We start from the raw sequence: 26,883 nt of genomic DNA on the forward strand, positions 1-26,883 counted from the left end.
CATATATATACACTACATATTCATATATGTGTATAATTATATTTTGTGTGCATATTAATACATAGAAACATTATATATAAATATTTTGTGTATGTGAGTGTATGTATGTACATTTACTAGAAAAGCCTATTATATGGGACTTTATTCCATTGGTAAAGACTGATTAATCAGTGCCCTATGCCTGTATATGAGATAAGGTGGATTAGATGAGAATGGGAGAAAAGAGAGATCTGGGATTCTTCTGGTTTCTAGTTTCAAGAGAGATTTCCATTCCAATCCATTTTTAGGTCACTAAAGAGAAAAAAAGACCATGAAAAGAAGCTGATATGAGAGGAACTGGTATTATCCATCATGCCTCTGTCCTCAGTTTTCTACACTAGAGAATCTAGGATAATTTTCCCTAGAGTGAGATCTGGGATTTTTTTCTCTCTTTATCTTTTTCTCTGTCTCTGTCTCTGTCTCTCTCTGCCTCTCTGTCTCTGTCTCTCTGTCTCTGTCTCTGTCTCTCTCTCTCTCTCTCTGTCTCTCTCTATCTCTCTCTATCTCTCTCTGTCTCTCTGTCTCTCTCTCTCTATGTGTATATGTGTGTGTGTGTGTGTGTGTCTGTTTCTGTTTCTCTCCATCTCTGTCTCTTTGTCTCTGACTCTGTCTCTGTGTGTGTCTGTCTCTCTGACTGTCTCTGTCTCTCTCTGTGTCTGTCTGTCTGTCTGTCTGTCTGTCTCTCTCTCTCTCTCTCTCTCTCTCTCTCCTGGATAAACTAGATTATTTTACTCCCAGTGGGAGAGCTCCTTTATATTATATTGTCTGTACATATTCTTTATTTACTTTCTCTGATTTCTCTTTGCTATCAGTTTGGATAATTGTATTTATTTGCTATTCACTATATGTGTATATTGTGTGCCTGGCATCTGATGGGAAGGGACTCAAGTCTTGGATATAAGACTTGCGGGCCTCAATTCTCATTAAGGATCAATAATCTTGGTTTAAACCTTAAAATTTTATTCCCTAAACAAATCACATTTAATGGAGAAGACAGATATAATAAGCTCAGTATCCTCTACTTTCTGAGGAGAGGACAGTGTCCTTTTACCAAATGTACCACATCCCCTTCTAGAAGAAATCAGGCTTGCTTGAAAGCTGATATGGGGAAAAGATGCTGGATGTGTCTATTCATGCCTCCCTTTCAACTTATACAGACTTGTAGGGACTACATTAAGCAAACAAAACAACACAACGATACTCCATGTATCCAAAAGGAGACAGGGACTGAATTGATGGTTTTATTGCTGTAGGGGAGCATATGGTGAAAGAATTACTCTGCCAAAGCTGGTTGACAACTCTCCCACATCTTTTAGTATCAAAGGACTACCCAGAATAATATTAACTCCTTTACACAAAGTTACAAAGCCAATGAGTGACAGAGGGACTTGAACTCAATTCTTCCTGACTCTGAGGCCAGTTCTTTATTCAATACTACAGACTTCCCACACATTATATATAGATTTCTAATATTTTCTTTCTGTATCTCATTATCTTGAACATCAGCATAATAGAGAGAAATTTCAAAAACTAAAAATTTGAGCCTGAGTTTTGCCACTGTACATCTAGAATTGAGTCAGACAGTAAAATGCCCAAAAAGAATGTAAAGTCATGGTCTTGGCCTTAGGATTGAATAATCTAAGTTTAGATATAGGGCTAACCACATTAATGACGTCATATTTATTATAGTACTTTATATTTGGAAAATGCTTTATTTATATCATTTTTCATATCAACAGACAAAATTGCAAATAAATCATGTATTTGAGGGAGGCAGGGTTAATTCATGTAGGGAACTCCCTCCATTGATCAAGTTAAACAATTTAACGGCAATTTATATTCTTAAAGAGTTGTCTGGAGAGGTATATTGACTTGTCCAGTAAATTCATAGCTAGTTGGTGTCAGAGGCAGAACTTTAACTCAGACCTTCCTCATTCTCAGGTCAGCTGATGGTGCAGTGGATAGAACCTTTAACTACTTACAAGCTGTGTGGCCCTAAGCAAGTCACTTGATTCTTTTTTACCTCAGTTTAAATGGTAAATCACTTCAGTATTTTTGCCAAGAAAACCACATGAAAAAATGGGGGTGGCTAGGTGGTGTAGTGGATAAAGCACCAGCCCTAGAGTCAGGAGTACTTGAGTTCAAATCTGACCTCAGACACTTAATAATTACCTAGCTGAGTGGCCTTGGGCAAGCCATTTAACTCCATTTGCCTTGCAAAAAATCTAAAAAAAAAAAGTCAGTGGGATCGATCTTGAAGAGTCAGACAGGACTAAACAACTGAACCACAGCAGTTTCCTGAAGCCAAGGTCAGCCTTCTCTGAATTATAGGATGTTAAATCTTAAAGTGACTCTTATTACCTCTGAATTTTTTTCAGTTGTAGAAACTGAGACTTAGTAAAATTAAGTATCTTGTTCATGGTCCCATAACACATGTACTAAGACACACGAAGAATTAGAAGATCATAATGCATAAGGGAAAGAAGGCCAAAAATAAGCATTTCTGTCCTATGTTTCAGGAACCATCCTAAGTACTTTACAAATATTACATTATTTGATTCTTACAACCCTGAAAGGTAGATGCAAACAGAGGTTAAGTGACTTGGCCAACATCACATAGATAATAAGTTTGTGGCTCTGGATTTGAACTCAAGTCTTTATGGCACCAAGTCATACTTGTCCATTTTATCCACTGTACTACATAATTGTCTCTAGTGACATGCTATTTTCCTTTGTCCTTGCTGTTCTACGTGTCTGAAATAAATGTTCATCACTCTTTTCCTATTTAGAATGTCTCTTTTCTAAGAACCAATTGAGAAAAAAAATCCAACAAAAAGTTAATGACTAGATCATGATTTTTCTTTTGGCTACAATAATTAATAAAGATATGTAGAGAAAATATGACCTATTTCATAGGGGAATACTTCCTTGTTGAAATGAAAGACCTTTAACATATTTAAGTACAATAAGACTAATTCAAAAATTGCACAAATGATAGAAGATATGAAGCTTTTAAAGTAGTTATTGTTTTAAATCCAAAAATAGTCATTTCATTCCATGTCTTTCAACATACCTGCCAATGAGCTGCTCACAAGTTTTACTTGCTGAGACTGTGGTAGGACCAACACTTCCAAAGAACATCTTAAGGTCCTTAATATTGTTGCTGTTTGTGCCCATTCCAAATTGAACACTCATTCCAGCATTAACAATTGCAAAGCTATTTTCCCATCGCTGTGCTTGTCGTTGGGCTGTCACAAAAATCTTTGAATTTTTATTCTATGGTATGGAAAGAATAGAGAATGCAGAATAGTCTATTAGCCTTTCTGTCCTTAATGTCCATGATACAACAATAATCTGAATTCTTATGCTAAAGGATCAAGTAAATGAGACTATATAAGTGATAACATACTTAATGGAAGAACCTAAAACAGTTTCATTTTAATTGGATGTTGTTGTAGTAAATAGGTATCACTGAGTCTACACCACTTATATTAGGGGCATTATGGAGGACAGTATTGAAGTTCTAACTGAAGATTATCTAATAATATTCAGGTTGACAACTTATCTGAATTATTTATGAGAAGTTATGTTTCAGAGTCTTGAAAGAGGAGATTCATAATGAGACAGGAAGTCTGGAGAAAATAGCCATGGACAAATGAGGTTCATGTTCAGAGAAACCTTGGACTGGTTTAGTCATGGAGAAACACAGGCAGAAGAAGGGACAAGTTTATCCAGGATTTAAGGGATAATACTTACAGCTTTAGGGACAGAATGTTCTTATTTTAATGAACAATCATATTGTAAAAATAAGTGCAAACCTACAATGAAATCAGAATGGCACTTTCCCATCAGGGAACTGAAATGTCTCTCTGATGAGGTAGTTGGTTTTACTAATGGAACAACAACCTATCTTTTTTTTAGTAATTTAACATTTTTATTTTATTCACAATTACGTGTAAAAACACATTTTAATTGATTTAGTTTTATGTTTTCCCCAGTTACAAGCAAAAACAATTTTTAAAACTTCCTCCCTCTCATACCGCCTCATTAAGAGGGAAGATAATTCAATAGAGGTTGTACATGTATAATCATACAAAACATTTCTAAAACAGTCATGTTATAAAGGAAAACATAGACCAAAAAAATTCTCAAGAAAAATAAAGTAAAAAGGTATGCTTCAATCTGTATTAAGATATCATCAATTCTTTCTCTGGGGATACATAATGTTTTTTAATCATAAGTCCTTCAGAATTGTTTTGGATCATTGTAGAGAATAGCTAAGTCAAAAGTAGATCATCTTACCATATTCTTGTTATTTTGTAAACAGTACATTTCACTCTGCATCTGTTCATTTATGTCTTTCAAGATTTTCTGAGAGTATACTGCTCATCATTTCTTACAGTAGAACAATAGTATAATCCATAATCACATATCACAATTTGTTCAGCCATTCCCAATTTGATCCCCTCAATTTCCAGTTCTTTGTCATAAATAAAGGACTGCTAAAAATATTTTTGTACATATAAATCCTTTTCGTTCTTGTTTTTATCTTTTTTTGGAAACAATCTCAGTTGTGGTATTGCTAGGCCAAAGGGTACACATAGTTTTATAGCCCTTGGACATAGTTCCAAATTGTTCCACAAAATGGTTGATTCAGTTCACAACTCTACCAAAAGTTAATTAATGTCTCATTTTCCCTATATTCCCATCAACATTTGTATTTTCCTTTTTTTTTTGTCCTATTAGCCAATCTACTAGGTATGAGGTAGTACCTCAGAATTGTTTCAATTACATTTCTCCAATCAACAGTGAATTACAGCATGTGGCTGTAGATAGCTTTGATTACTTAGTTTAAAACCAATAATATCTTCAGATTATTTTTCAGTTGAAGAATGGCTCATATTTTAATGAATTCACATCAGTTCTCTATATGTTTGAGAAATGAAGCCTTTATCAGAGAAACTTGTTTCAAATATTTTTTCAGTTACTATTGCCAACTGTATTTCCCTCAAACTTCCCTGACTGTTTATTCTATTCTCTCTCTCCTTTCACCCTCTCCCTCCATAAAAGTGTTTCACTTCTAACTTCTCCATTTCCCAAATTTCCCACCATTCTATCAGTCCCCTTTTCTTTTATCTCCTTTCCTCTTCTACTTTCCTGCCGAGTAAGATAGACTTATATACCCAATTGAGTTTGTACATTATAACCTTTTCTCTAAAACAGCAATTCAAACTTTTTTTTTAATTGGCCAAAGGTGATGCTATAGATATGGGCAATCAATGAAGAGTGCTCTCACCCTGTACATTTGGGGAAGAACAATGCTGTAAATAAGCTCTCCATCATGAAAATCTTCCTTGAGAGATGTAGTCATGAAAAGTTCTTCTAAAAGGATTTGTCGTTCTCCTTCTGTTAGAGAAAATGATACTTGTTTGAAAAAGAATTTAATGAACCACAGAGCATCCTGTACTCTCTAAGGATAAAGCTTATTGCATCTATAATTTTTTTTAGGATTTTGCAAAGCAAATCGGGTTAAGTGGCTTGCCCAAGGCCATACAGCTAGGTAATTATCAAGTGTCTGAGACCAGATTTGAACCCAGGTACTCCTGACTCCAGGACCAATGCTTTATCCACTGCGCCACCTAGCTACCCCAACACCTACAATTTTTTGAAAAAATTTTCTTATGAGTAAAGTAAAGGAATCATGCATTTATGCAATCCTCAGTAGTATGAATTTGTAGATTCTGATTCTTCAGTTTCACAAAAATGTATAACTTCACTCTGAAGATGAAAATTGAGCATCTAGATGGAGGAGTGGATAGAACACCAGCCCTGGAGTCAGGAGGATCTGAATTCAAATTCAACCTTACACACTTGCCATTTATTAACTGTGTGACCTTGGGTAAGTCACTTAATCCTGATTGTCTTATATCCAGGGTCATTTCCAATCATCCTGATTCATATCGGGCCACTGGACCCAGATGATGCTGGAGGAGAAAGTGAGGCCCTTAATCAAATCTATTTCATGTGCTTGTCATGACATTACTTCACTGATATCATTATCTTCTTTGGGAATGAAAGATAAACATCCTCAAGTATGAGAGAAAATAATATGCTTGTCAAATATCATTTCATCTCAAATGGAAAGTCCTTCAAGAAAAACTGCCTCCTCTTGAGAGGTTTAGAAAATTTTAAAGTTTGTTTTAAAACTTTTAATTTCTACCAAATTTTTAATGTGATACCTTATCGGAATAGGTATGCAGCTCTGAGTTCTAGAAAGTGATACTGAAGGAATAATAGCTCGGGACAGATCCTAGCATAAGGTAAAGACTCTGTGTACAGGCCTACAAGTGTACTGAGAATGACTGTTTCCTCTTGCACAAAGAGATTCATCCCGAGAAATTTGACAAGCAGATGATTTATTTTGTTTCATCTTTTGCCATAGCAGCTCTAAAGATAGTTTGATAAGGTGTGGATTCATTGGGATTTATTTTGCTGGAAGAATTTTATCTATTTCAATGTAATCACAGATATTTTGAAGTAAGAAGTAATAATAGTTTAAAGCAGGAAGTCTAGTGATAACTAATTCTAAAAGAATTTTGACAAAATTTAAACTATAGTTACATGATGATAAAAATTGCAAAAGGAAAATGAAAAATAATCATATATTTGGATATGGATGAACTGGTTAGATATTGTGTTTGATACCATTCAATTCAACAAACATTTATCAGATGCCAGCTCTGTGATATGCAATACACTAAGCTCAGGGCATTCAAAGACAACCCCCCCTTCTCAAAAGGTTCACCTGCTTCAGGAGACTAGATTGAATGCCTACTAATTTGGGACCAAAGAACAATTTTCTTTCAGTCATTTATGATAAGCTTCTACTTAACTACCAACTACACTTACAAAGCAAATAGAAAATCTGACACCTTACCTTTGGACTTTAAATTGAGGATGGCCTTGCCCGCTGCCAGAATGGGATTGATATCCGAATAATCATGTTTGCTTGCCACATGCCCCCCTAAAGTCTAAAGAAAATGAAATGAAATATAAATATTTTCATCTCTACTTGCTGAAGTAATTAATTATATGCCTGTCTGTTGAGCAAATATTGGGCTCATTTTCATTTCTAAAATGCCTTGAATTACCCTTGGGAAGAATATGTTCAATTGTTGAGAAATGTCTGCCCATGTGGTTTTCTTGACAAAAATACTAGGGTGGTTTGCTATTTCCCTCTCTAAGGTGTCCCCATTTTGTAATTAATAACTGAAGCAGAGAGAGGCTAATTAACTTGTCCAAAGTCACACAATTAATAAATATATAACAGAGGTCTGAACACAGATCCTCTCTCTCTCTCTCTCTCTCTCTCTCTCTCTCTCTCTCTCTCATTCAGTAAAGTGTAGTTTCTTTGCCAGATCCTAAAGTGACCAGCTCTGATTTAGGGGAAAGGAGGGTAATCACTAAAAGAATAAGAGTTCATCTTCCATACCTCATCCAGTCCTTGGTCTCAGGCTAGAAAGTGCTAGATCAAGAAAATCAACTATACAAGAGATTTTGGTGATATAGACTCATATCTACTGTGTCATAAAATTATTATGTCATAGATTTAAGCACTGAAAATGGTTTTGGCAATCATTTAATACCTCCCCTACTTTTTCAAATGGGGAAAATGAGGCCCAGGGAGGGATCATGGGATGATCCAGGTAATAAGTATCAGACGTAGAGTGTGAACTCAGGTCATCTTACTCTAGTCAATGTGCTTTCTACTATCCCCAAAGAGAAATGACTTGTTCAAGATTTCATGAGTCAGTCATAGATAACTAGAATTAGAACTCGGATCTTCGGCCTTCTTAGGAACTCCTACTACAATTCCTGCCTCTTATTTTGGCAACACAAGACTAATCAAATCATGGTGGTTGTTCGTCATTATTGACTTGACTTTATGTAAAAACGACATTACTGCTTTTTCTGACAGGACTAAATATATCTTACTAGGTTAAAAATAGAACCTACAGCCATGTTCCGGATCTGCTGTCCCGCCAATGTGCGCAATTGCTTTAGGAGAGCATGGTATATTTCAGAATTCTCTTTTGGTTCCTCTGAAATTCTGTCAGTCAAAATTTCTTTCACTTCAGTCAGGCTACATCCAGCACCTATCACCACTCCTACAATTAAGACAAATGCATTTTTTAGTGGTCAGATTTATTTAGAATATAGAAACTAAAGATCCCTCAAGTTGAGCTTTTTAGGTGGCAAAAAAGGGAAAAAGGTGACTTAAATTGGAAACATACAATCAATTATCCAATCAACAGATGATGATAATAGAAACCATTCACAATGATGAAAGTATACATGGAAATAATTGAACAATGACTGAAGCTTGAAATTTAGTCATGAATTTTCCCTTAAAAAGGACAGTTTTCATATATTTTACCTGCCTCTGGGAATAGAATGCATACTTATATACTCATACAACTGAATTTTGTGTGTTTTCATTTTTGAAAAATAATCCTTAAGTCATGTCAAGGGCAATATTGTGTATAAATATTTTCTTAAGGTAGAAATAGATATATGATTTAGACATAAAGGGTGATACCACAAGTCAATTAAAAGTTCAAGGAATCATTTACCTATGGAAAAAAGAAGAATTCATAACCAAACAATAGATAGAAAACATAGTGAAAAATAAAATGCATAATTTGACTACATTAAATTGAAAATGTTTTGAACCAAAAAAAAAACCCAATGTATAACAAGATTAGCAAGAAAGCTGAAAGTTGGGAAACAATTTTTAAAGTCAGTGATTTTAAAAAGACCTCATTTCTAAAATACATAGAGAAGTAAGTCAAATTTATAAAAATGCAAGTCATTCTCCAATTGATAAATGGTTAAAGGATATAAATAGGTAGTTTTCAGATGAAGAAATTAAAGTTATCTATAGTTGTAGGAAAAATGCTCTAAATCACTATTGTTTAGACAAATACAAATTTAAAAAATTCTGAAGTTGTTCCTCATCTCTATTAGATTGGCAATATGACAGAAAACAGAAATGAACAATGTAGGAAGGGATGTGGGGAAAAAGGAGACATTAATGTACTGTTTGTGGAGTTCTGAACAATCCAACTATTCTGGAAGGTAGTTGGAAATTACTCCCAAAGATCAATAAAACTGATCCAGAAATAGCCCTACTAGTTCTTTATCCCAAAAAGATCATAAAAAGGGGGGGGGGGGGGAGACCCACATGTACAAAAATATTCTTAGCAACTCTTTTGTGTGGTTTTAAAGAATTGGAATTTGAGGGTGATGTTCATCAATTGGGGGAATTCCTAAGTAAGTTTTGCTATGTGAATATAATGGAATACTATTGTTCCATAAGAAATGATGAACATATGGATTTCAGAAAATTTTAGAACAGATACTGAGTGAAGTGAACAGAACTAGAAGAATATTGTATACATTAACTGCCACATGATGTAATGATCAATTACCATAGACTTAGTCATTTTCAGCAATAGAAGACAATTCAAAAATGTCATCCACATCCAGAGAAAGAACTATGGAATCTGAATGCAGAGAAGAACATACTATTTTCACTTTTTTATTTGTTTTTTTCATTATTTTCTTTTTCCTTTTTGCTATTCACTATTTGTGAAGGTTTTTGTGTAACTTGAATGTGATAAAAAGGGGTTGTCTTTGGAAATAAGTTTGGATCCTTCTTCTTCCTTAAAAAATGATAACCAGGAAAATAATTTAAACAAACAATTCATCTTCTTTAAAAATGTAGAAGCGGGAGAATAAATATAATGCTAATCTAATAACCACTTTTTGAGAAGAATAAGGGGGTTAACCTGGTGGCTTTTTCTCTCACTCCCATCCAATAATCAAGGTCTCCTTTGGAAAATAACTGCAGAGATATCTATTTATGCCTTCCTACACATCACATTTAGAAAATCCATAGAGAGATGAATTATAAAGCCTAATCCCCCAATTCGGAATTTATGCCTCCTCATTTGGATAACCCTCATAACTCAGTGCTTGACTTCTATTGTGAACTTAGTCAATTTTTTCATCTCTACATTTTAAGTTATTTTATATTTTATTTTTCACCAGATATATGTAAAAATTTCTTTAACATTCATTTTTAAAACTTTCAGTTCCAAATTCTCTCCCTTAATTCCTGACCACCCTCTTCTCTTTGAGAGTGCAAAACCTTCAGTATAGGATATGTGTGTGTGTGTGTCTGTGTGTGTGTGTAGTCAAGCAAAACATTTCCATAACAGTTGTGCTATGAAAGAAAATATAGACCAAAAAAGAACCCTCAAGAAAAAAAAAAATTTTAAAGTGTGGTTCAATCTGTATTCTGACACTACCAGATCTTTGTCTAGAAGTGGATAGTATTTTTCATAATGAGTCCTTCAGAGTTATCTTGTATGATGTATTAATGAGAATAGCTAAAGCATTCACATTCCATCATGCTACAATATTGTTAGGTCAAAGGTATGCGTGTACTTTTAGCCTTTGGGTATAGTTCCAAATTGCTCTACAACATGATTGAATCAGTTCACCAGCAATGCATTAATGTCTGATTTTTTCTCATATTTTCTCCAACATGTGTCATATTCCTTTTCTATCTTATTAACTAAACTCATAGGTATAGTATAGTACTTTAGTATTATTTTATTTTGCACTTCTCTAATCAATAGAGAGCTAGAGTATTTTTCTTCAGATAGATATGGATAGCTTTTATTACTTCTTCTGAAACCTGTTCATACCTTTAGATCATTTATTAATCGGGGAATGGGCTTTTATTTTTTATAAATTTGACACAATTCTCTATATGTTTGACAAATGAGGTCTTTAAAAGAAATTTACTTCATATTATTTGTAACTGTTTCCCCTTTATCTTATTTCTTCATTTGTTTATTTGATTCTTTTTCTCCTTTTATCTTTTCCCTCCCCAAGTGTTTGCTTCTGAATATCCTCTCCCCAATCTGTCTTCCCTTTTATCACCCCCCTTCCCATATTCCCCTGCTCTTTTTTTGCTGTGGAATGACATAGATTTCTCTAATCAATTGAATATGAATGTTATTTTGCTTTTGAATCTATTTTGATGAAAGTAAAGTTCACTCACTCCCCTTCAACTCCCTCTTCTTCCCCTTCACTGTAAAGGTTTTTTACTGCCATATGAAGATAGATAGATAGATAGATAGATAGATAGATAGATAGATAGATAGATAGATAGATAGATGGATGGATCTTCTGCCATCCTCTAGAGGGAATGATGGATGATGGATGAATAGATATATAAAATATATATATATATATATATATATATATATATATATATAAATATATACGTGTGTGTATATATATATATATATATATACATATATATATATATATATATTCTAGTTCTACCTTTCATTTTCTCCAAATATATTCCTCTCTCACCCTCTAGTGAGAGGCTTTAGCTGCTAAATCTTGTATTATCTTCACTGTTGTTCCATAATACTTAAATTGTTTTTTTCTGGCTGCTTGCATTATTTTCTCCTTGACCTGAGATCTCTGGAATTTGGCAGTGATAGTCCTTAAAGTTTTCAATTTGGGAATCTCTTTCTAAAGGCAATCAGTAGATTCTTTCAGTTTCTATTTTATTCTCTGGTTCAAGAATATCAGGGGCAGTTTTCTTACATGATTTCTTGAAGGGTGATGTTTAGAATCTATTTTAATCATGGCTTTCAGATAGACCAATAATTTTAAAATTATCTCCCTAGAATATATTTTCTAAGTCAGTTTTATTTACAATGAGATATTTCAGATTGTCTACTAGTTTTTCATCCTTTTGGTTTTCATTTTTTTTTTCTGATTTCTCATAAAGTCATTAGCTTCCATTTGCTCAATTATAATTTTTAAAGGATCATTTTCTTCACTGAGTATTTGTAGCTCCTTTCTTATTTGCTAATTTTGCTTTTTAAAGCATCCTCTCCTCAAAGGTTTTTTGTACCATTTTCACCAGTTGTCCTTTTCTATTGTTAAGGTGTTATTTTCTTCAGTATTTTTTTGTGTTGCTTTTACCAGGCTATTAAATCATTTTCCACGATTTTCTTTCATCACCCTCATTTCTCTTCCTAGTTTTTCCTCTACCTCTATTTCTTGATTTTTAAAATCCATTTTAAGCTCTTTAATTGCCTGAGACCAATTTATACTTTTCTTGGAGGTTTGGATTCAACTTTACTATCTTCTGAGTAAATGTTCTGTGCTTTCTTATTACTCTAGTGCAGTGGATAGAACACTGGCCTTGCAACTAGCTTGTGACCTTGGGCAAATCCTTCAAGGTCATCTCCAGTCGGTCCTAATTCATATCTGGCCACTGGATCAGATTTTTTCTGGAAGAGAAAGTGAGGCTGGTCACTTGGCACAGTACCCCTTCACTCAGATTCAATTCATGTGCTTGTCATGGCATCACCTCCCTAATGTTATGGTCTTCTTTAAGAATGAAGGACAAACAATTTTCATCATCAAAGTAATTTTCTATATAGAATTTTTGTCTGAGTATTTTCCCCATTCTATTACTTGTACTTAGCCACTTTTTAACTAAAAATATACACAGCTCATGTCTATTCTGGAGCATAATGTCCTTAAGGGCAAGAGTTAGCACTTTTGTCCTTAAATAGCTTGTGCCTAGAATAGTGATTTGGACATAATCAGTGCTTCATGGATATTTGTTGAATTTGATTCACTTAGATATGTTCCTTGTTGTTAATACTATTTTTTACATTCACAACTAGGTTACTGATACTGAACATGTTTGAGTGGATTTCAGAGAAGATGTATATCCTTTTCAAGCTCTGGTTTGTTTGCAAGCATCATTACGGGCCATTATGTCAATGATACAGCCCTGTGTTCAACAAGAATGAAAACAAAAAGGTAGTGATAATGATGCACAGAACTGACCCAATCAAATCAACAAAATCATTAGAAAGGCATTTTCTATTCTCATCTATCACTTCAACTCAGTTTCTAGAAAATTATAGCATTGTTTATTATTTTAAGATTATAGAATTAGCATAAAATATTAATACTACATGGGACATTAGCAATTATCTTGTATAATCCCCTCATTTTAGATCAGAATATTGAGAGCCCTAGAGGTGCATTAATTGAAAAAAGCCAGGATTTAAGAAATGCTCAGCCAGAAGAGAGTTTAGAATTCATCCAATTTCCTCTTTTTATTTTATACTTGGGGACTCCTAGCTGGTACAGTGGATAGAGCACCAACACTAGAGACAGGAGGGCCTGAATTCAAATCTGAACTCTAATAGTTGATATTTACTAGTTGTGTGACCTTAGACAAGTCACTTAACCACATTAACTCACAAAAACAAGTTAAATAAACAGATAGATAAATATTTCATTTATGAAAATAATTTTTCAAATTAAAATCATTCATCCACGGTCAACAAGATCTGAGAATAAAACTCAAGTCGTCTGACTCCAAGTCTGGTCCTTTTGTACAAGATGAGTGTTGCTCAATCTTAGTTAATGAGATAACCTGAACCACTGTTTCCTGGAGGCTTTAGTTTCCACATGACTTTGACACCTGTAGAAAACTGATTTGGTTTTCTTTGGTATAAAATATGTTTCTTTTGGAATTCTCATAAAGACGATATCTCCAAATATGTTGGAAGTTTGGCTATCAAGCAAAGTGCCAAATTGCCAAAAACAATTCCTGTTGTCTAGCTATATCCCCAAGTAAAAGAGAGTTTTTTTTAATAAAAGTAAACCTTGCTTATTTAATGCTCTAATTGTAGGTAGATTATATAATTATCTTCTATTTCGGGTTATATTCAAGAACATATTGTATCATTTTATTAGAACATAAGGATCATGAGATGTGTTTTCTTGTACTTTTAAACATTTAATGTAAAATAGCTACTCAATGTGTGTTGCATTAAATTTGCTGAAGTGTTCTTGCACAATAAATACAATATGTCAGATATGAAATAGAATATAAAAAGACTGATTGAATAAAAGTTCTTATACATCTAGGACACTTTTAATAATATAATACCAAGAATTGTACTTTGTGGATCAATTTGAAAAGGTTTCAATGGATCAGACACTTTATGATTGTGAGATTACTGATTGAATATTTGGATAACTGCAGTGTGGCATAAACATTCTAATATGAAGATCCCATTAGTAATCATTACTAATATCTTACTAAAAATAAAATGCTTACCATCATCTGTAAAATCCACTTTTTTTAATTCTAGAAGTGCAGATGGAGATATAATAATAGGATGGAATTCTCCTTTGAATTTCATGTTTGGTCCTTCAATGAAACATATTTTGAGATTTAAACAAAAGAAGTGGAGATTCTCCTTTAGTAGCTATTCAATATTAAAAAAATGACTGACTGAATTCAAGGATTTATTTATAAAAACAAACAAACCTCACAAACCATTCTAAAAGACTCTATGAATTTCAAAGTAACAGCTTCTATCTACATAGCTATGACTTTCCAGTGAGTTTAAAATATTGTTTTACATAATCACATTTTATCATGCATGATTGAAAGACTAGTTTTAAAAGGCATAATAATGGATAAGAAATCCAGTGCTCTTCAATGAACTCAGTATCAATAGATGATTTGTGACTTTACTCACCCACTGTAGTGTTACCCATGACAAGGGGTGCTTTAGGGTACTTCATTCTGAGCTCCAGAAGGTCATTCAGATTAGCAGGACATATCCATGTAACCCTTTCTCCAAAGAAAATAAGAGTTTTCTTTTGAGGATCTTCTGCCATCCTCTAGAGGGAAACAAATCATAAAAAATGTTCAAGATTAATCCTCAAGTAAAGCTATTAAGCAAAAATAAACACAAAAAGTGAATGTTGTAGGTTAAAACTTCTGAGTCTAGCAGTCTTAAAAACTATAATTTATTATATCCAGAAGAGATCTCAGAAAACATTTAGACCAGCCCTATCATTAATATTAACAATGGTCTACTGGGCATTATTAGCTGTTGTCTTAAGGATTTGTTTGAGATTGTTCAGATTTTTAATAGCTTGTGGGAAGCATGCTAAATTGTTTCAGCTGAATTGGGGTTGTGGAATATATAAGGTAAGGGTGGGACAAAGATAGGAGATGGGAGATCATAGGGACACATTTTATCCCCTTAATGAATCCATTATCTCATTATCATAATTATTTATTCCATGTGTATAGTCATGTCCCAATATTCTGTAGGATCAATAAGAGCTTATATTGCACTGACCTACAAAAGTTACCTTCATTTCCCAAAATTACTTTGGGAGAATATTACTGCTAAAACAACGGGCTTTTGTTGCAGTTTAAAAATAAGTTTTTCAAATGCAACTCAGACCATTCTATTCCTCCTCTTCTGTTCTGCTCCCAACTCATTGTTCATATATGATGTCTATACAATATACATATATTAGTGAATTAATGCAATATATTTAACATGTAACTATATATGATAGTCTGTGAATTGGATGGACATTTTTTGATTGAACTATGCCAACATTATTTGACAGAATTGTCAAGCAAATATATGCTTGGTAAATTGGTAAATTATGAGCCAGCCTGCTCTTGACAAAATGCGTATCTGACAAATAGGATCTTTGAAAAGGTCTAAAAAATCAAAGGAAACTAAGAAAAAAATAACTGAGAAAGGATTTCAATGCCAGATCTCAAATTGCAGTACAAAATATTAAAATTAAAATTATCTAATTCTGTAAAAATAGAACAATAGAAAAGTTGAACAAAAACATATAGCTTAGAATTATAACCAAAACTCTGATTTTACTAGTGTCAGTTTAATGCAAGATTATGCAATATTGATGAAAGGCATTATTATTCATAATAAAAGATTTGGAAAAATATATAGTCATAGAATAAATTATTATATCTCTACATTGGAAGATGATACTTATAACTCTGGAGAAGTGTATAGCTATTAGGTCAGTTAGAAGGAATATACATAGATAGAGTTTAGGTATAAGTTGATTTTTATTTGATGATATAAAAAGGGGTGAAAAAGGATTGAATTGGGGAAAAGGAAAGAGGGAAGCAGAATAGGATAAATTGAATGACATGAGGTAGCAAAAAGGATCTGGTATGATAGAAGAAAAGAAGGAAAGAGGTTGATATTGTTTTATTACTACTCTCATTGAATTTTGATCAAAGAGGGAGTCACATACATATCCAGTTGTGTTTAGAAATTTATTTTACCCTTTAGGGAAGTAGAAGGGAAAGAGGCAAAGAAAATGGAGAGGGAGTGGATAAAAAAAAATAGGATATAAGGAAGGGCAGAAGTAGAAGGGGGAAGGGAAAATACAAGGGAAGGAGACTAATATAAGACCAGGATGATTAAGGAACGTGGTCACCAGAAGCCAAAAACATTTAAAGAATAGTTAATCCAGTACTATATATAAACTATTTGGAAAAATAGACAGAGAAGGAGTCTTGTCAGCTTCCTTTTATGATATCAATATGGTGCTGTTAGTAAATCAGGAAGAACCAAATCCAAGAAAGAAAATTATAGATCAATTTCTCTACTAAATAATGATATAAATATTTTAAATAAAATTTTAACAAAGAGAATATAGCAATTTATCACCAGGATAATATAACTATGAACTATAAAGGAGGGACAGGGGATTGAAAAGTATAAGCAGGGGGTGCGGATAAAATGGAAGAAAATATATGGCAATCATAACCACAAATGTGAAGGGGATGAATTATTCCATAAAAAAGAAGCAGAGAACAGAGTGAATTTCAAAAATGAGAATTTTAAAATATATTCTTTACAGGAAGGACATTGGAAGCAGAGAGATACAGAGTTTAAAGGTAAAAGGTTGGAGTAGAATATATAACGGTTCCACTGAAGTAAAAAGAAAAAAAAGCCAGGTTGGCATTCCTGATCTCAGACAGAGCAAAAGAAAAAATAGATCCAATTAAAATAGATTAGGAAGGAAACTACAAATTACTAAAAGATACCATAGATATACCACATCAAGTGGTATATCATCCATATTATTTGAAAAGTTAAGTGAGTGGAAGGAAAAAATAGACAATAGCAATATAATAATGGAGGCCTTAATGTTTCTCTTTCAGAGATAAATCTCACCATAAAATAAATAAGAAAGAAGTTAAGGAAGCAAATAATATTTCAGAAAAGTTAGATATTATATACATCTGGAAAAAAGTTAAATTAGGATTGAAAGTAATATTCCTTTTTCTCAGTGGTACAAGTTACCTTCACAACAATGGACCATATTTTAAGGTACAAATCCCTCACAATCAAATTCATAAAGACTGAAATATTAAATGAATCATTTGCAGATCATGATGCGATAGATTACATATACAAAAGGATCATGGCAAGAAGTATTATTAATCTAATCCTAAAAATTGAGTAATATAGCAAATCATACAAACAATCAATAATTTCATCAAAAGAATGACAATAAAGAGACAACATACCAAAATCAATGGAATGCAATCATAGATGTTCTTAAAGGAAATTTTATATCTGTAAATGCTTACAAAAATAAAATAGAGAATGAAGAGATCTATCAATTGTGCGTGCAACTAAAAAACTAGAAAAAGAACAAATTTAAAATTTCTCATGAAATATCCAATTAGAAAATTTGAGATTCTAAGGAGAAATTAATAAAATTGAAAGCAAGAAAATTATTGAACAAATAAATCAGAGTTGGTTTTGAGTAAAAGCAACAAAGTAGATACATTTTTAACTGATTTGATTTAAAAATAAGAAGACCAAATTTTCTTTTTTTGGAAAGAAAACAGAGATTTATTAAAGGAAGTTACAGCATATTAAGAAAATAATAGAAAAATTAAAAAGAGTTTAAGGAGAAGACCACATGGATTGCTGATTGAATTGTCCAGGCCAACTCAAGACCAAATTTTCAAAAATAAAAAGGGAGAATCCACAACCCATAAAGAGAAAATTAAGTCAATAATTTGGATCTACTTTGTCCAAGATCATGCCAATAAAATTGTCCATCTAAGTGAAATGAATGAATATTTACAATGATATAAATTACCCAGAATAACAGAAGAAGATTAGAAAAAGAAATTGAACAAACTATCAAGTAAATCCCTAAGAGGAAATTTCAGTGCCACATGGATTTACAACTAAATTTCACCAAACATTTAAAGAATAGTTAATCCAGTACTATATATAAACTATTTGGAAAAATAGACAGAGAAGGAGTCTTGTCAGCTTCCTTTTATGATATCAATATGGTGCTGTTAGTAAATCAGGAAGAACCAAATCCAAGAAAGAAAATTATAGATCAATTTCTCTACTAAATAATGATGTAAACATTTTAAATAAAATTTTAACAAAGAGAATATAGCAATTTATCACCAGGATAATATAACTATGACCAAGAGGGATTTATCCCAGAAATGAAGGACAAGTACAATATTGTGAAAATAAGTCATATAATTGACCATAACAATAACAAACTAACAAAAATTGCATCATTATCTCAATATATGCAGTAGCCTTTGACAAATTCAGCATCTGGTCTTATTAAAAAAACACTAGACAACATAGGAATAAATGGAGCTTTCCTTAAAATGATAAGCATTATACATATGTAATAGGGATAAGCTAGAAGCATTACCAGTGAGATAGGGGGTGAAATAAGGATAACCCTCATCACCGCTATTAATCAATGTTATACTAGAAATGTTAGCATTAGTGAAAAAAAAAAACAAATTGAAGGAATGAGAATAATCAGTGAGGAAACAAAACTAACATTCTTTTCAGATGATATGACAATATATAGAGAAAATCCTAAAAAAATCAACTGAAGAACTACTTAAAACAATTAACAATTTTAACAAAGTAGCAAAAATAAAATAAACCTACATTAAACATCAGCATTTCTACATATTACCAAAAAGAATTCAACACTAAGAGAAAGAAGGAAAAATTCCATTCAGAAAACTATAGACAATATAAAATATTTCAGATTTCTGCCAAAAAAAACCCCAAGAATTGCATGAACACAATTACAAAATACTTTTCACACAAATAAAACTAGATCTAAACTACTGAAAAATATAATTGCTCATGGGTAGACTGAGCTAAAATAATAAAAATGACAATTCTACCTAAATTAATCTACTTACTCAGTGCCGTACCAACCAAACTATCAAAAATCATTTTTATAGAGCTAGAAAAAATGATAAAAAATTACCTGGAAGAATGAAAGATCAAAACTAACAAGGGAATTAATGAAAAAATACAAAGGAAGGTGGCCTACTCATATCATATAAAAAGCTATATTATTAAGGAGTCATTATTGAAATTATTTGTCATTCACTGGCTAAGAAAAAGAGTTGAATAAGTAGAATAATTTTACAAAACAAATTAGTAAATAAGTAAGATAAAGTATTGTTTGATAAACCCTGAGACTCTAGTTTCTTTAAAATGAACTCATTCTTTGGCAAAAATGGCTAGGAAAACTGAAAAATAGTATGGCAAAAACTAGGCATAGACCAACATCTTACACTCTATACTAAGATATGGTTGAAATGGGTAAAATAGATATAAAGAATGATTACATAAGTTACTTAAGGGAGTAAGGAATAGTTTACTTATCAGAAAAGATCAGAATTAGAGAACATTACATTATTTTGATTATGTTAAATTAAAAAGAATTTCCACAAACAAAACAATTCATTTAAGAGTAAAAGTAAAACAGAAAAATGGAAAAAATTACAGTCAGTGTTTCTTATTAAGGTCTCATTTCTAAATATATTGAGAGAATGGAGCCAAATTTATAAGAATACAAATTATTCCCAATTGATAAATGATCAAAGGATATGAACAGGCAATTTTCAGATAAAGTAATTAAAACTATCCATGGTTTTATAAAAAAGGATCTAAATTACTTTTGATTAGAGAAATACAAATTAAAACAACTCTGAAATATCATTTCATACCTATTAGACTGACTAATATGACATAAAAAGAAAATGATAAACGTTGGAGGGGCTGTGGGAAAACTAGATACACAACTGGAATCCAATTCTTCTGCAGAGCAATTGGGAGCTATGCCCCAAAAAACTATAAAACCATGCATACCCTTTGATGTAGCTATACCACTAATAGTGCTATATTCCAAAGAAATCATAAGGGAAAAAAGACATATATGTACAAAAATATTTATAGTAGCTCTTTTTATGGTGGCAAAGAATTGGAAATGGAAGGGATGTTCATCAATTGGGGAATGGCTAAAGCAGTTGTAGTAAATGAAAATATTGAAATACTATGGTGCTATAAGAAATGATGAACTATTTGATTTCAGAAAATCCTGAAAATACCTACATGAACTGGTAGAAAATAAAAAGAGAACAGGGAGAACATTGTACATAGTAACAACATTATTGTACCTTGATCTACTGTGATTGACTTAATTATTCTCAATAATATCCAAAAATTGATCAAAAACAATTGCAAAGGATTCATGATGAAAAAATGCAATTGAACTATAGAAAAAGAATTGATACACTCTTCATGAATTTGCATGTCATCCTTGAGCAGGGGCCTTGTTAATCTTCTCTGTATCATTCCAATTTTAACAAATGCATTGCTGAAGAGAGTACTTGAATCACTCTTTTTTTTTAGGTTTTTTTTTCCAAGGCAAATGGGGTTAAGTGGCTTGCCCAAGGCCACACAGCTAGATAATTGTTAAGTGTCTGAGGCCAGATTTGAACTCAGGTACTCCTGACTCCAGGGCCAGCAGGTGCTCTATCCGCTGTGCAACCTAGCCACCCTTGAATCACTCTTAATGCAGATCAAAGCATACCAATTCTCACTTTTATATGATTTTTTTTTCCCCTTTAGGTCTATGCCTTCTTTCAAAAAATGATGAATGTGGAATTATGTTTTTCATGTTGGCAATTGTATAATTTCTATCAAATTGCTTACCATCAAGAGAAGAGAAAAGGTTGGTGGGAAAAGAAAATTTAAAACTTTTTCTTAAAAAATTTCATTTACACGTAATTGAGAAAAAATAAAATTATTTTTTAAATTAAACTGGGAAAACTAAATAATACAACCCTAAAGAATGAATGGGCCAAAGAATAAATCATAGCTAGAATGAATAATTTCATTAAAGAATGCCAATGATGAGACAACATATCATTATTTGGGGATTCAGCCAAAGTAATAATGGTAATTTTATATTTCCGAATGCTTCTATCAATAAAATGCTTATCGTTGAATTGAGCAAGCAATGAAAGCAAGAAAAGGGAAAAAGAACAAAAACATCCAGTTAAATATACAAATAAATCCTGAAAATCAAAAAAGAATTTAATAATAAAACAAGATTTAAATTTGCAAATAAAGGGGTGGCTAGGTGGCATAGTGGATAAAACACCAGCCTTGGAGTCAGGAGTACCTGGGTTCAAATCCGACCTCAGACACTTAATAATTGCCTAGCTGTGTGGCCTTGGGAAAGCCACTTAACCCCATTTGCCTTGCAAAAACCTAAAAAACAATTTGCAAATAAAACTAGGAACAGATATTATGAAAAAATAATAAAATAAATGATAAATTAATTTGATTTAAAAAAAAAAGATGGAGAACCAAACAAAAGGAGTAAAGATACCAGCAAGGGAAATGAAATTAAAGCAATTATTAGTTATTTTGAAAACTAAAATACCAGTAAAATTGATAATGTAATTGAAATGGAAGATAATTTAAGGAAATATAAATTGCTCAGATTAACCAAAGAGAAAGTAGAATACTGAAATGTCTATATGATGGAAATTAAATTGAGCCAGTCATAAGTAACATCCATAAGAAAAAAAGCTCCAGGCGGGGCCAAGATGGCGGAGAGAAGACAGGCACAGTTCTAAAGTCTCCTGATCTCTTCCCCATTTATCACATGAAACAAACCTCTTAAAAGAAATCCGAACCAGGAAACCCAGAAAGAAAAGCCAGGAGAGGAAAATCTACCTCAGGATTTGTCTCCCGCAGCAGCCTTGGCTGAGTACTGGCAGGTGAGTCTGAGCTCCGAGGGAAGATCAGCCAGACCAACAGCTGAATCGGAACCGGGATTCTGAGGGCCCGAGAGCCGGACCTGCTGGATCAGCAGTGGGGCTGGAAGAAGGGGGCTTCGGTCCGCGGGGAAGCAGAGGTGCTGGTGTTGGGGCTGTCCCCCTGGAGCTTGGGGAAGAGGCTGCGGGGAGAGGCCTGGTGCAGGACAGCTGTGGACACCATCCCTGGGCTCCTCAGGTCTGAGAAACTCTGAGCCCACTACACTGAGGTCTCCTCCCAAACAAATGCAAATTATTTCTGCCTCAGGCCCAGGTGTGTGAGCAAAAGAACCAGCCCAGCTGAGGAATCACCTCAGGCCAGGGTAAAGCCCACCATTGATTGAAGGCAAAAGAATTCAATGGCTCCAATTCCCTCCCTCAAGCAAAGGGAGAAAGCCTAGCAACCAAGGTCACAGACACTCCAGAGAGGGCAACCAGCACGTCCTACTGGCCAGCCAGAGAAACTGCACTCAGTAAAGCCTTTAGAGATCCCAAGCCCAGGTGAACCAGCCCCACCCAACTCAAGGTCTTAGCATAATGAAGAAGGGTCAGTGGAAAGGTGGATCCACAGAAAAATTCCTGGAAGGGAAAGACCCCAACCTAGAGAGACCTGGAACCTCTGAGGAGAATACAATCTGGTCTCCAGCACAGAAAGACTTCCTTGAAGAAATAAGGAAGTAGTTTAAAATTAAACTGGAAAATTTGGGGGAGACAATTAATGCCTTGCAAAATGAGAATAATTCTCTCAGATCCTCAAATGAGCAAATGCAAAAAGAAATTAATTCTCTCAAAACCTCAATTGGTCAAATGGAAAGCTCTTTCAAAAGTAGAATCGACCAATTGGAAAAGGTTAATGAAGAAAACTCCTCCCCCAAAAAAATAATGGAGTCTACAGAAACTAATGACTCCATGAGACAGCAAGAGTCAGTTAAACAAAATCAAAAATAGAAAAAATAGAAAAAAATGTGAAATACCTCATCAGCAAAACCACTGACCTCGAGAATAGATCGAGGAGGGGAAACCTGAAAATCATAGGACTTCCTGAAAACATTGAAGAGAAAAAAAGCCTGGACTTAATATTACAGGATCTAGTGATGGAAAACTGCCCTGACATCATCGAATCGGAGGGCAAAGTAGTTATTGAAAGAGTACATCGATCCCCACCAGAAAAAGATCCTAAAAGGAAAATACCAAGGAATGTTGTGGCCAAACTCCAGAACTATCAGATAAAAGAGAAAATCCTGCAAGCATCCAGAAAGAAACAATTTAAATATCAAGGAGCCACAGTAAGGATCACACAGGACCTGGCTGCATCAACTTTCAGGGATCGAAGGGCCTGGAACGAGATATTTTGAAGAGCACGGGAGCTTGGAATGCAGCCAAGAATCTACTTTCCTGCAAAGCTGAGCCTTCTCTTCCAGGGAAAAAGATGGACATTTAATGAAATGGAAGAATTCCAAAAATTTCTGATGAAAAGACCAGAGCTAAACAGCAAATTTGGATATCAAACAGGAGGTTCAAGAGACACATGAAAAGGTAAAAAAAAAAAGGGGGGGGGCGGTAAAAGGAAAAAAATGCAATCCAGCAAGTTGAAACTGGCTATGTCCCAGCATGGGGGGGGGGGGGGTAGAGACTATAATAAATCCTGAGAATCCTGAGAAATGTAACTCTAACAGAGAGAATATACCTAGCCAGAAATGCTGGACATCCATGACCTATCCATGAGACTGATATCTAATGGGATGTAACTGGCTTTAACTCCACCAGGGAGAAAGACTCTAATAACTCTCAGGAATTTGGACTCTATTCAACAGAATGTACTGGACTAGAAGGGTCAGACACTCAGAATTTTCTATGACTTAGATAGAATGATCCAAAAAAAATACACTACCTCCTTAAAAAGGGGGACAGGAAAGAGATGGGAGGAGGGAGGGGATTGAATGGGACAAATCTCATTACACTAAGAGGAAGAAAAAACCTATGGTAATAGAGGGGAAGAAAGGAGTAGAACAGAAACACCTGAATCTTCTTCTCATCAGACTTGGCTTAATGTCAACCTACACATACTCAGTTAACTTATAAAACATCTAACCTTTCAAGAAGGAAAAGGGGAAAAGGGGAGGGGGGGACAGAGAAAGGGAAGGGGAGTGGAGTGGAGGAAATAAGGGGAAATAACAAAAGGAAGGGAAGGGAACAGGGAAAGGGGAAAGAAAGGGGAGGGAGTGATATAGGAGGGCAAACACACTGAAGGGGGTGGTATTCAAAAACAAAATACTGGGGAATATGGATAAAAGGGGGGAAAGGGGGAAAAATACAAACAGAGGGAAGCTAGAGGCATTCCCAATAAGATCAGGAGTTAAACAAGGGTGCCCATTATCACCACTACTATTCAATATTGTATTAGAAATGTTAGCATCAGCAATTAGAGAAGAAAAAGAAATTAAAGGAATTAGAATTGGGAAGAAAGAGACAAAACTCTCACTATTCCCAGATGACATGATGGTTTGCCTAGAGAATCGCAAGAAATCATCTAAAAAACTACTGGAAACAATTAGCAATTTTAGCAAAGTTGCAGGTTATAAAAGAAACCCTCATAAATCCTCAACTTTCCTATATATGACTAGCAAGAAACAGCAGGAAGAGCTAGAAAGAGAAATTCCATTCAAAGTAACCTCAGATAGTGTAAAATACTTGGGAGCCTATTTGCCAAGACAGACTCAGAACCTTTTTAAAAACAATTATAAAACACTTCTCACACAAATTAAATCAGATTTAAATAACTGGGCAAATATCAACTGTTCATGGATAGGTAGAGCTAATATAATAAAAATGATAATTCTACCAAAATTAAACTATCTGTTTAGTGCCCTACTGTCCGGGGTCTTCTTCCCCGGACTCCCGAGTGAGCTCCTCAGTGGGCACTGCTTCAGGCGTCCCTGGTGTTTTCCCTCCCCCGGGGATCAGCGAGGAGGGACTCAGGCAGACACTTCTTCAGGAGGCATATGTTTTATTAGGTGCAGAGGGATCCCCCGAATAGCTCAGGGTGATGGCTAATATAGGGGGTTCGTTCTGGGCTGCCACCCCGATCCGCCCCGAGGGCAGGACCTACCACCCGATTGGAGCAATGGACACAGGCCAACCAGGTGAAGCCACTGCTCCCCTTAAGGAACCGTATCTTCTTTAGATTGGCCTGACCTCACTCTCGGGGAGGTCCTATCCACTCAGGCGGTCAGGGCCGACCCCCGACAAACAACTCCCCCTTTTTGTTTAACACAATTAGCGCCCCACCTGCTTATGGGGGGGGGGGGGGCAGAGCACCCTGGCTCGGCTCGGTCAGTAATCACACAGGGGCTGCCCGAGCCCGGCGATGGCGTGGGCCTAGAAGGTCCGCCTTCAATGCCTCCAGAGAACGAGAAAAGATGAAGAACAATAGTTTCAGGATACATGGGAAAAAGAGACAAATCACAATAAACATTCCTACAGCCGGCAAGAAGGAAAACAACCATCTCAGGTGGAGGGCACCCGTAAACCATTTTAGAAAGGAGTCTTCTTGATCATCCCACTCAGCTCTGAAATGGGAGGAAATGTTGTTGAGCTGGGCTATCAGCATATCTAATTGGTGGATGTCATTGGAGGTGTTGTAGGCTAACATCGCCTCCTGTAATGCCTGTTTAACTCTACCCCAGTCTGATGGGAACTGTGACATATTTACAGGCAAATTAAGCACACAGAGAGGCTGATACTTATAATGGCATTGAAGTTTCATGTACCCTGCCATAAGGGCCAGTCTATCCCCTAACCAGAGGACTGTTGTTTCCAATGCTCCTATTTGCTTCTGTAGAAGGGAGTCAACATGTTGCTGGTAATGCAAGAGGGAGACCTGGTTTGTTATGAATGTTTGGATAGTAGAAGCTAACATAGTCACCTCACTCTCTAGTTCCTGGATCTGCCATTCCTCATACATCTCAATAGCCAAGTTCACCAAACTCAAAGCATCCCCGATCCCATCCCTCCTGGTACGTAACAACTTTTCCCCCAACACTGCACGGTACAATTTTTTCACCAAAGAATCAGCGGGGGACAACGCAAAATCTTCTGCTTTGACAGGTAGGAGTTGGTAGGGAGGGGATACAGCTAGGAACACAGCATACCCAGTATGATTATACCGTAAGACATTTGTAAAAATCGGGTCAGTACAAGTGATGTTAAAAAGGGGTAAACCAGCGGACTCCCCCTTTAGTTGAATAGTCAGGTTAGCAGGGGGACAAAGAAGGAAGAGAGTGTCCGGAGGGGTGTGCGCGGTGGCGCTCAGCCGGTAGCACAAGCGGTCTGTGCCGTCCTTGGTTTGATGGCAAGAGCTGTTAAGAGTCTTAAACACATTATACCATTGTTGGAATGAAAAGTCATGACAGGCATCATCATTACGAGGGCATGGCCACAGGCGAAAAGAGGCGTTCACTCCCCCTAAGGCCGCTCCTATTTTCCAGAGGTCGGGATGCATCTGTCCATACGGTAAGGCAACAGGAGTGGGAGAGGGTCTCATGGTGTACGTGGTGTGGTTCTGCTGTCCATCCCAAAACCATAACTCAGTGTTGTTAGGTAGCCCAAGTGGTCCTAGTCTTGGGATGCCCGTGGAGCAGGGTACCGTAGGTATGAATACTTGCGAACGGTGGCCTATTGGGCAGGGTGGTAGGGAATGCAAAGGCACTGTGGAATTAGAATAAGAGGAA

At 34.9% G+C, this 26,883-nt stretch overlaps 1 protein-coding gene and 1 non-coding gene across 2 annotated transcripts in view; both read right to left on the minus strand.

Moving 5' to 3' along the window:
* LOC141507571 (aldehyde oxidase 4-like) overlaps positions 1-26,883 on the minus strand; it is a 159,108-nt gene that overhangs the window by 66,283 nt on the left and 65,942 nt on the right. Inside the window, exons 9-14 of the mRNA XM_074215353.1 lie at positions 14,712-14,856; positions 14,285-14,377; positions 8,056-8,207; positions 6,977-7,070; positions 5,336-5,445; positions 3,113-3,315 (exon numbers count right to left, since the gene is read on the minus strand). Of these exons, the coding sequence (XP_074071454.1) occupies positions 3,113-3,315; positions 5,336-5,445; positions 6,977-7,070; positions 8,056-8,207; positions 14,285-14,377; positions 14,712-14,856 (797 nt within the window). The remainder of the gene's footprint in view (positions 1-3,112; positions 3,316-5,335; positions 5,446-6,976; positions 7,071-8,055; positions 8,208-14,284; positions 14,378-14,711; positions 14,857-26,883) is intronic.
* Positions 20,608-20,716, minus strand: LOC141510446 (U6 spliceosomal RNA). The gene has a single exon (XR_012474934.1). It is a non-coding gene; the product is annotated as a U6 spliceosomal RNA (small nuclear RNA).

The sequence above is a fragment of the Macrotis lagotis genome, chromosome 1, assembly GCF_037893015.1.
Source record: "Macrotis lagotis isolate mMagLag1 chromosome 1, bilby.v1.9.chrom.fasta, whole genome shotgun sequence".
Classification (NCBI taxonomy): Eukaryota; Metazoa; Chordata; class Mammalia; order Peramelemorphia; family Peramelidae; genus Macrotis; species Macrotis lagotis.